Source organism: Parambassis ranga, chromosome 15, assembly GCF_900634625.1.
Source record: "Parambassis ranga chromosome 15, fParRan2.1, whole genome shotgun sequence".
Lineage (NCBI taxonomy): Eukaryota > Metazoa > Chordata > Actinopteri > Ambassidae > Parambassis > Parambassis ranga.
In genome coordinates this window covers 4,936,209-4,953,116 of record NC_041035.1, presented here as the reverse complement: position 1 = coordinate 4,953,116, position 16,908 = coordinate 4,936,209, and the positions used below count along the sequence as shown (strand labels likewise).

At 42.2% G+C, this 16,908-nt stretch overlaps 1 protein-coding gene across 5 annotated transcripts in view; it reads left to right on the top strand.

Annotated features, from left to right (window-relative positions):
• The window catches only part of atrnl1a (attractin-like 1a), a 180,322-nt gene that overhangs the window by 134,650 nt on the left and 28,764 nt on the right, over window positions 1-16,908 (top strand). For 4 of the 5 annotated variants that reach the window (XM_028423948.1, XM_028423947.1, XM_028423945.1 and 1 more), the window contains one exon: window positions 12,666-12,761. In XM_028423948.1, coding sequence (XP_028279749.1) covers window positions 12,666-12,761 — 96 coding nt within the window. The remainder of the gene's footprint in view (window positions 1-12,665; window positions 12,762-16,908) is intronic. The other variant, XM_028423946.1, reaches the window with a different exon arrangement.

The following is a 16,908-nucleotide window of genomic DNA, read 5'->3' as shown; positions in this document are numbered from 1 at the left end:
TCTGGATTGCTGCAGTCCAATTGGTTTGGTCAATTCACACTGTTATAGAGCTGAGATGAGAGGCACCATCTCCAAATCCTATAGGCCGATGTTCTCCTCTAGAATGTAGTGGAGTAGTAATTAGCGATGTAGTGGAGTATTTTGCTCACGAGTAATAAAATGGTAACCTGATTCAATATAAACAGAGGCTCTACTTCTCACTGCAGCAGCCCAGGTGGTTTGATTTCACCCCGAGGCTCTTTGCTGCTTGTCATCCGCTAAAATAGCTAAAAAAGAGAGAGGTGGACAGCAGTAATGCAGACAGACTGAAGAGGGAGAGGATTTAAATAATGCATAATCCATAGTACAGTATTACCTGACATTACAAAGTACAAAAGTACAAGTACAAAATACATAAAAATATAAATAATGCAAATGTTATTTTCTTTATTTTTTTAAGCTAATAAACAATTAATGAAACTTGGCCTTGCTCCCCCCCTTTTCCGCTGTCCAGAGCACCCATATTCTTTGCATAGACCTTTGACCGAGCTTTTAGTTAAAAACGTTAAAAAGATATATTTATCGGTGAAGCATTCAGTCCTCTGATTGTACACCCACCCACACATACAACAAACTACCTTAACCCTGTGCTACCTTCCAAGGCCCTAAATCTCTGCAGACACACAAACGTCCCTCTCTTCTCTGGTCGGGTTCTCACCCTTGAAATTGACATTATGCAGACGCTCTCAGGATCTTGCTGATTTGCAAAGTATAACTTTTTCTGGGGAGAGACAGAATTTGCCAGCGAGATTATGCTACAGCTCCTCTGGCCAGGGAATGCTTTGGGATTGCTAAAGCATTGCTAGAGACAGGGACTTTTTGGAACACCCATGCCACAATGAACCAATTCCTGATAAGTGGACCAAAATGGATGGATGGACTGTTTCAGCACCAAATCAGCTTAGTCACATCTGAATGAGGACATGCTGATGAAAATGATTTAATGCAACTTTTTTTTTTAATATTCAGCTTGAATTATGCTTGAATTTCACTTTCTCCCATATTGTTAGTACCATCCCCTGGAGAAGTACTTCAACCCTTCTGACTTTTTTGGGTTTTTAGCATGGGACGCCAGAAAAGTTACCTCAGGGATAATTGGATCATTCTATTATAGTGAAGCACAAAACCGCCAACCGTTGGATTGTTTCTCCACTAATAAGGAATGTGATGTGTGATGTGATGTAAAACACCAGCAGCAACATGTTTTGAAACTCTGGCAATAAGTCTTAATCCGATGACAACACTGAGACAGAAACTGGTTCACCTGAAGGACAAAACTCCCAGGGACAAACACAGCAATGTGATATATGCAGTCCAGTGCAGTGAGGAATGCTCTGATCTGTACATTGGAGAAACTAAACAACCACTGCACAGAAGAATGGCTCAGCACAGGAGAGCCATTCTTAAAGAGGAGTCAAGGAAGCATCTATGTTAAGCTAGAAAAACCTTCCCCTAACAGAGGTGCTGGACTGAGTTTCACACAGACCCACCCACTGAGGTCCTCCACCACATATATAAACAAACAGTTAGAACTGATGCTTGGAGGAGCAGCGAAAAGTCTTCAAGAAAACCCTAGAAGTCAAGTTGCCTTGCTTCAACCCTCTGAATGAAAATGACCTGGATGACTGAGAATCTTTATCAACACCAGGCAAAGAGAAAACAAGGTGACCCGGGAGCAAAAAGTGAACAAAACCCTGCTGCTGTGACACAAACATTAACCAAGTTTTAAAGCAACTATAGCAAGCAGGATGGAAATCCATTCATTCACAGATTTATCTTCCATTGTTTTGGAAAGCGGAGCGAATCGATAATTTTGTGATTGTAACAGCCCCGAGGGACAAAAGATAGGGAATCTGCTCAGATAATGAGCCGTTACTCAAAGCTGCAGGGTAGCAAATTAGAACAATGTACACATGCACACTCCCCTAGACTGCTGATCTGAACATAAAGATAGAATATGAGGACAATTCAAATGCTTTCATGTGCTCCTCTACCTTTATTTCACTTGAATAGATCACTGAGCTGTTTTAAAGTCATTACTGAGATCACCCAGATAAACCTCAAGCAAATGACACTTTTATTACACACATATGCGCTGCTTTAAACACATTTACAGGCACTCTCATGCATACACACTTTCCACACAGATGCATGATCAGCTCTTGTTGCATTGGCCTGATGGGGCAGACTCTCTAATGCCTCTATCCTGTATACTTAAGCCCTATGGCAATCTGCAATAGTGCTGTGCTGGCTTGTTTATTGGCAAAACCGTTGGCTTCTCTCAGTCTGCTCCCGCCCCTTTTGCCGTCTCTCTCTCTCCCTCTCTCCCTCTCTCTCTCACTAACATGCACTGCATCTTTCTATCACTCTCTCTCTCTTTCTCGCTCTTTGTATTTTTTACTCAGAATACTTGTTTATACCAACATTATTGACTTCTCCTCCTCTGCCAGCTTTCCCTCTTAGCACCACCAAAGATGTTGCTGGTTTTTCATTCCCACAGCTGGCACACTGCACTAAAAGGGGGGGCGGTGTGGCAACAGAATCAGTGCAATGTCTGGATGTCTGAATTACTCAGCCTGACTACACACACACACACACACATTGTTATGGGCTCCAGATAGTTATCGATCAGATATTGATTGACCGGCTCCTTGTTAAAAAGATCTCAAGATGAGGCCTGCAGGCTGGCCGCAAAAGTTGCTGACTCCTGTGTCAGGCAGTGATAGTTTGCACACACCCACACACACTTGATGAGTTTATATATTGGCAAACTGAGGCCATTGTTAATGAGATGGGGCCTTGTTATGTTGAGTAGTGCTGGGCTTTGCAGGTTTACACCCAAAGTTTCACTGGCACTGAGAAAGAGAGGGGAGGGTGGTGGTATAAAGTGATGAGGAGAGTGAAAGAGGAGGATATTCTTGTCAAATGTCATCGAGTGACTGCTTTATTTACTTTCTTTGTGTCTCTTACAAACAAACAAACAGACAGACTAACTTTCAATACCTTGTCATCTTCACCTGGTTCCAGCCAATATAGCAAATTAAAATAAACTTAAAATCACTGCAATGTAACATGGAATAGAAAGATGGATAAATATGTGAATCCTGTCTCCAGTCCCTTTCAGCACTGTAAAACAGTTTGTCCAAATTTTGACTGGAGGTGCAAATAAAAATATGTCGGCAAGATATCTTGTTATTCATGATATTAACAGGAAACAAAATAAAATAATTAAAGATAATTACAAATGCATAGTTACTGACTCGTTCAAGTGGAGATGAACAAGATGAATTGAAAGCTTTGTAGATTCTGAAGCAGTCTTTAGTGAACGGACAAAGCATAAAGTCCAAGTGACAGCTGCAGTGTCTTGCTATTGTGCACTTTTTATAGTGTTTCTCTTAGCATACATCCCTCAGTCAGGTTTATCCTTCCTTTATTGTCTCTAAATGGGTGTTTTTGATGGAATGAGCCCCATGTATTTTAGTTTTACTACCTTTTAAGCATTATGGGGTAACATCAGTTCTCTGCTTTGTCGGGTACTACGGCACCTTTTTTGATATAAAGAGATCACAGCTCATGTCAGTTAACAGAAAAGTTACATTAGGTTTGTTTGTTTTTCGTCTTAATTCCCTTGCCTGAGCATTAAGTTGTTCTGATGTGAATAAAATCATACTTGACAGTGTATTAAGCCCAGAATGATTAAACATCCCCTCTAATTATTACATTATGAAGATGTAATGATCTCATTAAGAAAAGGTTTGCCTTCGTGGTTGTTCCTCCACTAACCGCCATCTACAGAATCTCTCCTTGACCTCAGGGTGGATAGCCTCGGCCGACCTACCCCGGCTGGGGTCGCATTTTCAATGCAAGCTAATTGGACGCAGGGCAGGAAGTAGCAGTCAGCTGGCCCGTCAGCTGCAGGGTGTAATTGGTAGAAAGGACGGGTGCCAGCCAGCCAACCAGAGAGGTCAGAGATAATGATTATGCGCAGCGTTGTGGTTGCAGGTGGGGGATTGATGAGTGTTGATCTGATATTTGATTAGTTTGTGGAAGGGAGGGGCTGCTGATCAGAAGGTAACATAAACTATACACGCTCACACATACACAGAGCTTTTGTAATGTTTATAAACACACACACACACATGCAATCAGTCACACACACTGCTGCTGCTGCTGCTTCTCTAGAGGCCAGGGAGACAGATGGGAAGTTGATGCTAATGGGACACACGGCTAAATGGACTAAATGGACAGGATAAACAGCGTTCCCAAGGAAACCAAAGGACTGTGTGTGAGAGCCAAAAAAAAAGAAAACGAGAGGAGGGCAGTGTGTTTACAGTGAATGTTTGCATAGTGTGTGATTAGGGCCCGGGTAGGTTTGCGGGCCAGTGTGTGCATTGTCTGTGTGTGTGTGTGTGTGTGTGTGTGTGAGACTGCAGTCAAAGGGATATACGGTTGTTTAATTCTTGTAAATCAGGCTGTCAAGGCGATAATAAGAACCACCTACAGTTTGCTCTACTGGCAGACACATTTATACACACACACACACCTACTCACATAGGAGCCTGATCTTATGGAAAACATTCTGTCTTAGTTTCTCCACACATATACAAAAACATATGCATGTCACATTACATGATTCATTATGATGTAATCGGTTTTTTAGGTAGAAACTGTCTGTTCTATGATAATGCATGCAGCCTAAGGTTACATTAATATTACTCTGTTTAATTTTGTTATGTACTAATTGTAATAACTTCCTGGGACATGCCCGGACATCAATAAATATGCTGTGAAATTACAATTCCACTGAGTTCCGATGAAATTACATATTTCCAGTCATCTGCTATCTGAGATCAGAAGCAGCAGAATCCGTCAAGTAAAGCTTTATGTTTTTTATGGACGAAGGAGAAATCAATCACCCGGTGGTATTGGCTACAGATGCTGGGCTAAAACACTTCATGGGAACCAGGGGAACACAATGTGTGGTTCATCTGGACTTGTGAAACTTGTGCGGAGTGTAACTCGAGAGTTGGATTGTAGCTCAGATTAACTCCAGCTGCTGGACTGGATCCGTTATGTGAAGAACTGGGGTGGCTGACAACACAAACACACACAGGCCTAGTTATCCTCAGCGGTCTTTCATTCTAATATATGTCTGTCTGTGTGTGTGTGTGTGTGTGTGTGTGCTGGCCTGTGGAGAATAGGGATAGATGATGGCTGTCTGAGCAGGCCAGTGATGAGGGCTAATGTGATGGGATGTAATGGATGACCCCTGAAAATGGCCCACTTTTCTTCCCGTTCAGCTCTCTCTCTCTCCCTTTCTGTCTTATTGCGTCTCTCCCTCTGTCTGTCAGCACTCAGGTGGTGATTTAGTGGACCAGGTCACCGCGCTGCTTAACACTGTGGTCACTATGTTTGAGGAATAGGTGGATGGACAGAGGGAGAAAAAGAATTAGAGACATTTCATCAGCCTGTTTCACTTCACTGTGCTCTGAGGCTTATATGAAACTTTTTCTGTATTTATTTTTACAAGATTTCAGTTTTATTTGTACCATGCTGAACAGTATATTATTAGCAGAAAAGTTTTTTTGGTTAGAATGTTCAGACTTTTTCTTCTATTGGCTTTGTAATTTTGCTTTCTTTTTTTTCCGTCTGTCTCTTTATGTTCCCTCTCTTGCCCCAGTCACAGCATTAGCAGTAATTGACAGACGGTTCACTGTGAATGGGACTTATTGGTCATAATACAAGAGTGGGTCTGCCTTGTTCTGTGTAACAGCTACAAGCCATGCGATCTATAAGCCTCTCTCTCTCTTTGTCTCTCTGGTCCTTTCTAATTAGCTCTCCAAATCAATGGGGATTTATTCTACCACCATGTCGGAGTGTGTGTCTAGAACATACTCCCCCTGCGATTCGATTCTTTAGTTCACTCGGGCTGCATTTGTAACATACCACGTCTCCATCTAAGATGTGTTTTTAAAAGCCAGATTACAAAGGTGCTCCACACACAACTGCAATTTTTTAACGCTCGTTTCTCAGCCCCGATGGATCAGTTGATAAGAAATGTATTATGTTACTGCTGTAAACACAGATAAAGGGTAATCTCTCCATGTTTTCCACATAGACTTGCTTTAAATTCTCATATATTTTTTATTTTTAGTATTATTTTGGACAGAAATGGAAACAACTTTCTTTGTGTGCATCAAATATTGAATGCAATGCTTTACAAAAGATACTGTCCAACACACTCTAACTGAAGTCACACAGTCATCACTTTGCTAATAACTTGTTAAAAATTAAAAATAAAATCAGCATGTGAGCAGTGGAACACACATCACAGTGTAAAAGCTGGAATACCGGCGTCACAAACCGATGCTGGAGGTTTCTTCAATTTGGTATGGGGTTGGAATCTGTTGCCTCACAGGATGACAACATACAGCTGCACTCGGAAGGCTTTGTTTTGTAGCCATCACTGAACAAAATTCTCAAGTGTTTTGTCCAGTCTTGGAGGGTGGTGTGTTGGAACCTGGTATTCTATCAGATGGGGATATCTGTGCCCTTGTTTACTCTACTCAGATCCCCACTCACCGCATTCAGCCAGGAGACAAATGCTGTCTGGAAACTTGGCAAACATGCCGGAAATGAGATTTGTTATCGGCCCTCGGTTGTGGCCCCACTGGCATACAAATTCAAGAGGCACGGAACTGTGTGTGTGTGTGTGTGTGTGTGATTGACGGTGTTGGTCTATCTTTCTGTGCTCGCACCTGTTTGTCTGCACACATCCAACTAATATTTTGCCAAGTGTTTTTATGATGTAAATCCATGACTACACCCATGTGTGCGTCCTTTGTAAAGCGGCTGCATTGTATCAGACAATCAGCCCAGCAGCTCTCTGTGGATGCTGCGTCTGTATGCATTCATTTTTTTTGCTTTCAATAGCTAATATCATATTTTATACCGAGAGGCAAAGCTGTAAAATCCTATCTGTTTCCAGTCACTGCACTGAGCTTCAAAGCCACATAATGAAGGAATAATTGAATACTTATCGGTTTCAATCACGGTTCTATGAGTCTGTGTGTGTGAGAGAGTGTTTGTCTGTATGCCCATTTTGTTCCAACAATGCTGTGCTGAAAGAGCTACAGATACGGTGTGTACTCCCTTATATCTCTTGTATCTTTGCCTGCAAATATCTTCAGGTACGTTAGTGAGTGTGCTTGGACATGGAAGTCATGTATGTTCGTATATATCCTTGGACCAAAACATCTGTGACATCACCATATGGGTTTCCAATGAGCCATCCTGAATCCCTGTGGAACGCTCTGACCACTGCCACGCTTTATTTGGCCATATATATTTTTAGTTGGCATCCCTCTCATGTATTTTGCATGTTGATTGGTTATGCAGGTTGCACACACACACACACACTCCACACCAGGACTAACTTGTACAGGCTATGACACGCACTCCTTTACATGATTTTGACGTGCTCGAAGGCTGCATGAGGATGCCGTGTACTAGACTTTACAAAGAATGAGCCACAGGATGTGTGATTGTAAACCTGCTTCAGACAAGGATACATAAATAAGCAGTGATTACAAGGAAGATGACTCAAACAGGACACCCCAAACCCAGACAAAACAACCAGAGTAGCGTCAGTCTTTCATTGGCATATAAATAGATGGGAAAAAAATAGATTCACTTTTAGGTGAGATCATGTGTGTTATTCCAGGTTAATTTACTTTTGCATGCATTGAAAGGTCTCTTCAGAAAAGATCCAAAACTTATGTTGAACAGATGAATAGACCTGTCCGGCTCTACTGACACTGCAAATAATTCACAGATTGTGTGGAAACAGGAAACGCTTGAGCAGGCATTACATTAAAACTAAACTAACCCATAAAATGTACTGTCACAGTCCAGTCACCCCCTTCTCATCGGCTCCTTCACACATTTACATTTACCTTCCAGGCACCCAGAGGACACTTTCAACAGGACGTATATTACACACCGGGAGCCACAGTTACCCAAAAGCCATCTGTTCCAATTATTAATAAAGATAATAATCCGTTGCTGTTAATGCTAGGCATGCCATGGTTAGATTTGAACTTCTATCAGTGCCCAATTTGTGAGTTTTTTGTGAAGCATATGTTACATAGTAAATATTTAGCTTAGTGGATTTGAGAGCAGTCTGCGGGAGGTGTTAAGCCCTGTACTGAAAGGCCGGTTTCTCTTGTGTCTTTGATTAAAACATTAATCAGAGCTAAACCTGCAGTCTTCTGTGGAATTGATTAAACCGTCTAGTTAGGTTACAGATGGACCGGCGGAACATGGAAGCTGATGGTGCATTACATCTACAGGGGAAGCACAGGCGAACAGTTTGGATGGGAAATTAGTTGCTTAGAAAGTTTCTACCAATAAATGTAGCAGTGTTTGAGATGAGCATTTGTTTCTGTGTGTTTCATCAGACTTCTTTCATCAGCTTCTTTTTTTTAACCTGACTTATAACCACAGTTACACAACAGTAGATCAGAAGAATTTGGAATCTATTTTTTTTTTCAATCTGCCTCTCTTGTGAAGATAATATTATAATAATGCACACACAGGGTTAAACTGATATTATTTGGTGGCTTAAATATGTTTTGATAATGATTCTGTCCACTCCACTCCACTCTGTGCAGGTACTTCTGTCCACGTCCCCAAACTAAGGGGCATCATGGATATGGAAATGTGGGGAAAATAAGGCTAAATGGAGCAAGTTTATTATTTGAAACCAGACATTTCATCATTTTCCTGCATATCTAATATGTTATCATTATTCTCATTCTAAATATTTGAACCCTACTTTTCTATTTTATTTACATTGTCTGTATTAATCTCAGCATTTATGAACCCAATGCCAAGAAGACCACCTTGACTGTGTCAACTTACATGGCAGTAAATCCTATTCTGTTTTCTATAAACATCAGCATCCTACATGGCCATGCGCAGATTGTTGCCAATGCAGCACGCTCTCTTATGGTTTCAGACATTCCACCAGATTGTGGAACCTGGCTGGGTCAGTTTGTTAGAGAGGTCCAGCACTGATGAAGCCTAATTTCTAGTATGTGTTTCAGTTCTCCCCACAAGCTGCTGGGCAGGAGGAAGATCAGCGTTCTTTAAAGGTAGGGTAGGAGATTTTGAAAACTCACGCCCCTTTCTCTCAGAGCTCACCCCGAAGCCACGCCTCCCAACCAGTCTGTGACTTCAGCCATCATGCACGTACCTCTCTGATGTGCGCAGAGCAGGAAGAGAGTGACAACCAGCCAATACTCCGCGCCTCGTAGGATTGGCTGATGTTTTTAGCGTTTTATAGCTTCCACAGATGATTCATATTCTTCGTTTTAAAACGAAACTGCCGATCTAATCGGTTGCTATCGGATTGTAAAAAGTTACACTAATTTAACAAAAAGTGCCTCAGAATGAAATCTCCTACCCTACCTTTAAGGGCCAGTTGATTTCTTCCATTGTACTAAAAACTGTGTGTGCTAACTGTGCGTGCTTGATGTGAGCACTTATTTCCGAGCGGAGGATGCACGCATGCTTACAGTCTCTCATCGTCTAAACAAAGCCCCCCCACCACCTACCAACACACATGTTTTGGCAGTGCTACAGTGTAGCACTGCTGTGTGTCCCTGACAGAGCTGATGTGGAGTTTAATTGCAGTCATAGTAGCAGTGAGCCTGCCGTGGTGTTGTGAAACCCGTCATTTGCACAGGAGTGTATTTGAAAACAGCAGAATTACACAGCTATTTCCAATCTGTCCAGCAGGATTGGCAATTTGAGCTTGCAGGTGCTACTTTGGTTGAGCGGTGTTCTGTGAAAACATAATTCGCCATGTGATTGGCTTCATTGTTGCGGCACTCTCATTTTTTCTCTTGGCTGTTTACGTGTCTGTCTGTCCAGCTGAGATGTTGGCTGGATGGACGGATGGATGAATGGATTTTGTACCTCCGCTTGAGGCTAGACAAACACAAACATGTTTAGCATGGAGTGAAAACATGGAGAAATAATCAGTTCAAATTCTAACTTTCTGTTCTGCGATACTATTTGAATTTCATGTATCTGAAGTCATTTAAGAAAACTGGATAGTATCCAAACACACACAAACACATACAGATCTCCTCTTCCCCCTTGCTTTTGTCGTCTAGCTGGTGGTGTGTAGCGTGGAACTGCTTGTTTACAGCACAGCAGAGTTAATTAGCCGTTTTATGCCTGATTTACAGCCCGACAGGCAGACAGAGACGATGGCCGAAGTCTCGTCCTTGTTGCCCACTAAAGGACTTGTCAACACCGATATTACACATGTAACATATGACCACACACACACACACACACACACGTGAGCTGTTTGTCCAGCATTTCATTTCACATGCTTACATGTGTGACGGGTGTGTACTTACACGCCTACACAATGCTGAATAATACTCCTGCTTTTTATATCCGAACACAATTTCACTGTCTAGACTTATTTGTCATGTCGAAAGAACATGCGCACACACACACAGAACAGTGACCCAGCTCACCTTCAAAATGTCTCATCTCACTAACAGCGAAACGATGGCTTTAGGGAAGGGAGAGCTAAGAGAACACTTCATGACACATACTCACACATGGATGCATGCAGTGTATGAACAGTTTTTACACTGATATAAGAGATTAGGTACTCCTGCATATCCTCCATCGTTTGACTTCTCTGTCCTACCAGCACTCTGATTTAGTATGCATTTTTGCCTTAATGAATTCATTATAATATTCATGAAATGAAATGCGACTGTTGTTGGATTTACCATGCCTGCATTTTCCACTCCACTCTGACTCTCAGTGGGGGCAGAAACACAAGTCCTTAATCAGAACTCTAAGTCATTTCAAAGCCAGCTGGGAGACTTAATTCCCCCCCAGAGACTCCTGGGTTATCCCCCCCAAGCTGGACATGCCACCTCTAAAGGAGGACACTCAGGAGGCATCCTTGTAAGGTGCCCGAGCTTTGTCAATGTGGAAGAGCATCCTATCTCCAATGTAATACCTGTATGCAGCCTCCCCAACCTTAATTATGTTCATCATTAAAGGGAGAAAGGAAGGGAAAACAACAGCACAAAGGCCCCAGCGGTTTAAAAATGTTTGATATATTACTTCATCTAAGAGTCACGGAGCACAGCTACTCTCACTCTCACTACCACACATATTCACGTGTGCTTTTACAAACCCGAGCTGACATCAGCAAGAGGCTAACAGCGATGCTAGCGAGCACGAGCCGTCATCCGAGCGGCGTTAGCATAGCAGTGACAGCTAACAAGAGAAGACATCATATTAGCCGACACAGCAGCGTGCGGTGAGCGGCGATCAGAGCAGTCGCTGCCGCCGGAGCACCTGATGTAGATACAGGTGTAGTATTCATTCATGCTTAAAGAGTCTGACACCGGCAATGGAGCAGCCGGCAGCATGCTAGCACAGCAGCTGACAGCTAGTTAATGTCAACGTGCAGCCTTTTCTCACCGTCAGGAGAGGAAGCAGAGGCACAAGAAGGTGCTTCTGTTTAGGCAGAAGTAACAGAGTGTGAAAGCCAGTGATATTTAAGGTGATGTTTGCTTTTTCATTACCTGTCTGCTCAGTTTCTTTTTCTTTTGCTTTCTTTTTTCTTTCTTTTCTGAGTGTTCTTAGATCCCTCTTAGCTGCTGCTTCTTTTTCTTTTCTGCAAACAGGAGATTACTATGATCAGAGATGATGTTATAAGTACAGGAAAGGTCACGGCCTTCTACCATTGGAACAACCTTACATTTGTCTTCCTTGTTCTTCATCTTAGTGAAGAAAAAAAACCCTGTGAGGGTTACAGTCTGCAGCCAACATCCCAGATGTGATCCTTACAGTCACACCAGGTTGAATCTCTGCTGAAACAACAAGGGACATACAGACGGGTACTGCTTGGCTCAGGATCAGGCAGAGTTTCAGAGAAATGTAGAAACAAAGCCCCATTAACATGTCTGTAGTGAAGTGGGAAAAGCCTCGAAACAGAGCACATGATGGGTGCAGCAAGCATGTTGTTATTTTTACACAATTATTGTGCATCCTCATAGTAATTCAGGCGCACAAACGTCTTATCTCTTGGTGTGTGTCTTTGTTTTGCTTTGTGTGTTTGGTCAGTGTTTGGACCTCATGCTGATGAAGGCCTCGCCGCCTGCCTTTGTTCACCTGACATTTCCTCATTAATAGAGTTTGCCTGCCCTCCTTTTCCTCCCCTCTGACTCCCTACATCTCCTCACCATCTGCTTTCCTCCTGCGCATCCATCAAGTATTTTACTTTGATCTCTGCTCCCTATTTTCCTCATCCTTCCTCCCTCATTCTCCTCCTCCTCCTCCTCCTCCTCCCTCTTCCTCCTTCCTGCTTTTTTTCTACTCACTTTCTACTTTTTCCTCACTCTTTCCTAGTTTTCATTGCATTACTGTTACCATGCCCTAGAGCCAAACATTCAACTATACATGCATAACAATGCAAGTTACGTTCATTGGCCACCATTTTTTTTTAGTTAAAATGGGATTTAACAAAAAAATGATGCTACATTAAAAATGCTTTTCTTTTTCTCTGTCTCACTCTATAGCAGCTGATGAGAGAACGGCAGCAGATGGCCAGTCGTCCCTTCGCTTCTGTGGCTGTAGCACTGGAGGTGGGCGGCGACCAAGAAGAGCTGCTGCAGGTCAGAACAAAACGGCAAACACGGAAGCACGCAGAAATAAACAGAACTCAAATGAGGCACATAAACACAGGAGAGGAGAGGAAAAAAATGTTTTCTCCAGGCGGAAGGCACACAAACAGGCATTCATGGTTTCAGGCTCCATGTAAACACTTATCAAGATGTTTGCATTTATTGGCCACTTTTCTTAATAAGATTATTCCATTTTTATTAGATTAAATGGTTACTTCAGATTTAAGTTGTGTGGGGTTACCACTCCCATCAACTGAAGGATACAAGGTAACATTTTTCCTGCATTATTAGTATGATGATTATTAGGACATTCAGAGCAATATCAAATGAATGGTAAACTCTCCTCTTTCGGTGCATTGTTTTCCTGTGGCGAGAGTGGTGGCGTCCAGTTAGGTAGAAACTATACCATACATGGGAAACATTAACCAAAGTTGCTACCGAATTATCATCTAACACAGACCTTTATGACTGATGATCTACCCAAGTGCAACCAATGTCGCCGCAGCGTGAGTGAAATTGAGGGCAGTGATGTTCCAACTTTCATGCACTCGAACTTTGCCACCTCGTCTACACAGCAAGTGTCTTCTTCTTCTAAATAACCTTCGTACTCAAAATTGTCAGAGACTTGAAGTGTTGCCAAGATACACAGTAAACAGCCTCCTTCAGCAGATTTCACTAGGTCAGGTTAGTTGCAGGTGTCTGTAAGAATTTCAGCAAATGTAGTACGATTGTTCACAATTTTTTGTGGTCAAAGGTCAATGATATCACACTTCTTGATTTGGCAAGAAGGCTTCTTGTTGTTTTTTTTTTTTAATTTAAAGCAAAGTGCACTAAAAAAAATCTGTTGAGACTTTATGTAAACAGTAATGATTCATTAAAATGATGAGAGACCTGACATAATTCCAGTTTTGCTTGGAATACCCATCCCAGAGTGCAGTGCACGGCCAAGTCAACGATCAAACCTCATCAGTTCAGAAAAAAATGGCAGCACGGCTACACTATTGTTTCCTAAATAGCTGTTATCAGACACAAAGGGTTGCAGTTGGAACATGCCAGGTATAGCAGCAGCACACAAACACAGAAACCTCGAGTGGAACTGAGAACATGGTGTCATTATTATTGTCCGATGCTTTTTTGTTGCCTGGATGCATCATTGTCATCTCACACACAGTCAGGATATAAATACTCCACTCAGACAGGCTACTACACTTTTAACCTTATCATATCCTGTGTAAAACAACTGAAGGTGGGAGAGACTGCTGCTGGTTTTTAAACCACTTCTCACTTAGGTGTCCTGTGTCAGAGCAGGACTCTCTGTGATTATTCAAAATACCCATGTCTCACCTTCATCTACCAACCCTCAAGAGACCTCTAGAGGCAGTGTGCCTGGTGGAGTGTGGGCTCCGATAGAGACAGCTGGCCCCACTGTTCATATCACCCTCTTGTGCAAAGAGATTACAAGTGAGGAGGGGGAGTGGCAGGTGGTTATTCAAATGGTGGTGTCACCTCTGTTCTGTGATTCCTCCTCTCAAAGACACATGGGTACAGAGTGTAGAGGAACAGTGGATGTCAGTTGTTGAGTGATGCTCTGGGAATAGTAAGTGAGCCCAGTGTGTGGCTTAGCATGCCAGATTTTTTACTATGTCTGCACACACAAAAAAAAAAAAACTTTTCTCTGATTTTGATCGCTTTCATTCTGTATTTGGATAGGTTCAGGTATGAAAACATCATGGTTCTGGTCTTAGTTACCATGGTAACAACTCAAGCCTCTTCTACTGCTTTCTACTAAAGCAGCACCATTATAGTCTTATAGTAGTCATATAGCAACATTAACACATACATTACTTTCTTCCACATATTAAATTATACAGCATATGTTCTGACACACTCACTGTACCATGATAGACAAACAGCATAAATTCACAGGTGTTTAGAGTGCCATGAGTATTGTGTCTCATGTGGCTAAATGATGTTGTACCGTGTCATTGTTGCCTATAAAAAGAGAAATATGGTCCACCATATAGTCGCATGTTGTTAACTATAGATTATCTCATTACACAAGGTGCACGGAGCAGCAAATTGGAACAAACTAATTCAAATGACCTTGCAGTGATGTAAGTCATTCCGGCAAATTAATAATCCTGATAGCGGCAGTGCATTATGGGAAGTGACTTTTTTTACCCCATGAGCTATCTCTGTCACCCCCTGTGAAGTCACAGTGGAGCCCATGCAGTGACAGATGCTGCAGGAGATTTGATGCGTACGATAGGTCAAGTGGTCAGAAGAGAAGCCAGTAGAACAATAAAACTCATTTATCAAACTGTGTGCGAACACATGTTCGGGCAGAGCTTTGTTAGATTATACAAATGGTGCTGAGCCACACGTGTTTGAAGGTTTGCCGAATAACACTGATGATGACTTTATTTTCCTCTTTACAACTTTTAATTATGTCCACTTAAATATTTACTGTAAATTTTAGACACCTTAAAACTTAATTGAGTGATAATTTAGTCAGTTTTGAGCTGCGATGCCCACCCTGCCGCCTGCCAAACCCAAAAAAAAGTCCACCTCCACATATCTCCCTCTCTGTTTAAGGTTTCATCTCCTCTCAAAGTTTGAGCTGAAGGTTATAGAGACAATAGTACGGAAGGCTCCTCGCACATGATGCTTAATTAGTTTTAGCTTTTGTTTTGAATAGGTTGGACTCAGCATAGTTCAGTTTGGTTCACGTGGCTGCGGAAACCTCCAGAGTACCTCCCCCCTTATCTACCCCTCAGCCTGGTTTCCATTTCATTCTTGAAGGTGAGAGACAATGGGGCAGAACGCTATCTTCACACTGAGGTTAATTACACAACATCTGGTTCATAGTCAAGCATGCAGCTTAGCATAATTGCGTAATTAATGAGGGAAAGGGAACATTTCCATCCTGCCCTGCTATTTTTTTTTTTTTTTGTTACGTTATCCTGCTTCTGCGGAGCAACAGAGTATGGTTAAACAAATAGAGTCATCATCACCCCATTTCATGCCATGTTTAGACAGCGAGCGAGGAGCACAGCACCTGTTGTTTCCACACTTGCACAGTGATTTGCTGCGCATGGCGGGGATGGGAAGGACTGTGAATTTAATAATGAAGATGTATAATTGCAAGGAAGGGGGTGCGATGGAGGATAAATGAGTGGAGGGTGGCATCATTTTTTTCATCTTTTTTCTCCATTTGTCTTACATTTCTCCTGTGTCACACTACACTGATGCTGATGAAAGCCCTGATATTCAAACTGAAGTCTGTATCTTTTTGTTCTGTTCTGGATTTGACAATGTCAGCTAGTTTGCTTCCAGTTAGTCCTACATGGGTAATTAAGTACAAGAAGTAAACCAACAGAAGACTGGCATAGACTGCTGGCATGGTGATGATGATTTAATACAGTAAGATGCATGTGCTTTACTGCAGAATATTTTGGCACAAAATAAAACTCAGACAAAGACTCTAGCAGGACTACAGCTATGAGGCGAAGGTGCTAACGATGGGATGTCTCTATCAGGTTTTTTTTGCCCTCCGAATCCGATTCATTTGATTTTGAGTCTGCCGATACCGAGTCCCGATCCGATGCTTTTAGGGTTCGCTACAAAGGCGAATGGCCGGTCACTCGTTGTGCTCATTTGTGTTATCTTGGCTGTGCTGTCCTTCGCATTTTTTTTTTCTCTCGTCTTCAAACCTATTACTGCTCACGTTTCTTTTTGCATAAGTGTGTCATCCGAGAGGAGCTCTCACCACCGCACCAACTACCCATTTCCACAGCCACAATACTTCAAACTTGCCGGAGCGCATTGTCGCACACTATAAACACTTTATCCATCCCCAAACTAGGAAATTTCACAAATGAAACAGCTCATCCGAGCCTTGAACCCAGGACCTCTTGCACCTAAAGCAACAATCATACCCCTAGACACCGCGGCATACATTGACAGCACTAATACATATATATCCGAGTGTGATCGGAAATCGGGCCTGATTTCCGATCATATGATCGGATCTGGACATCCTAACCATGCTAACCACTGCACTACTGAAAACACAGTCCAGGATGCATTTTCCTATATAGCATATCAGGGAAAGTAAAAAAAAATACATTTTTGTGAC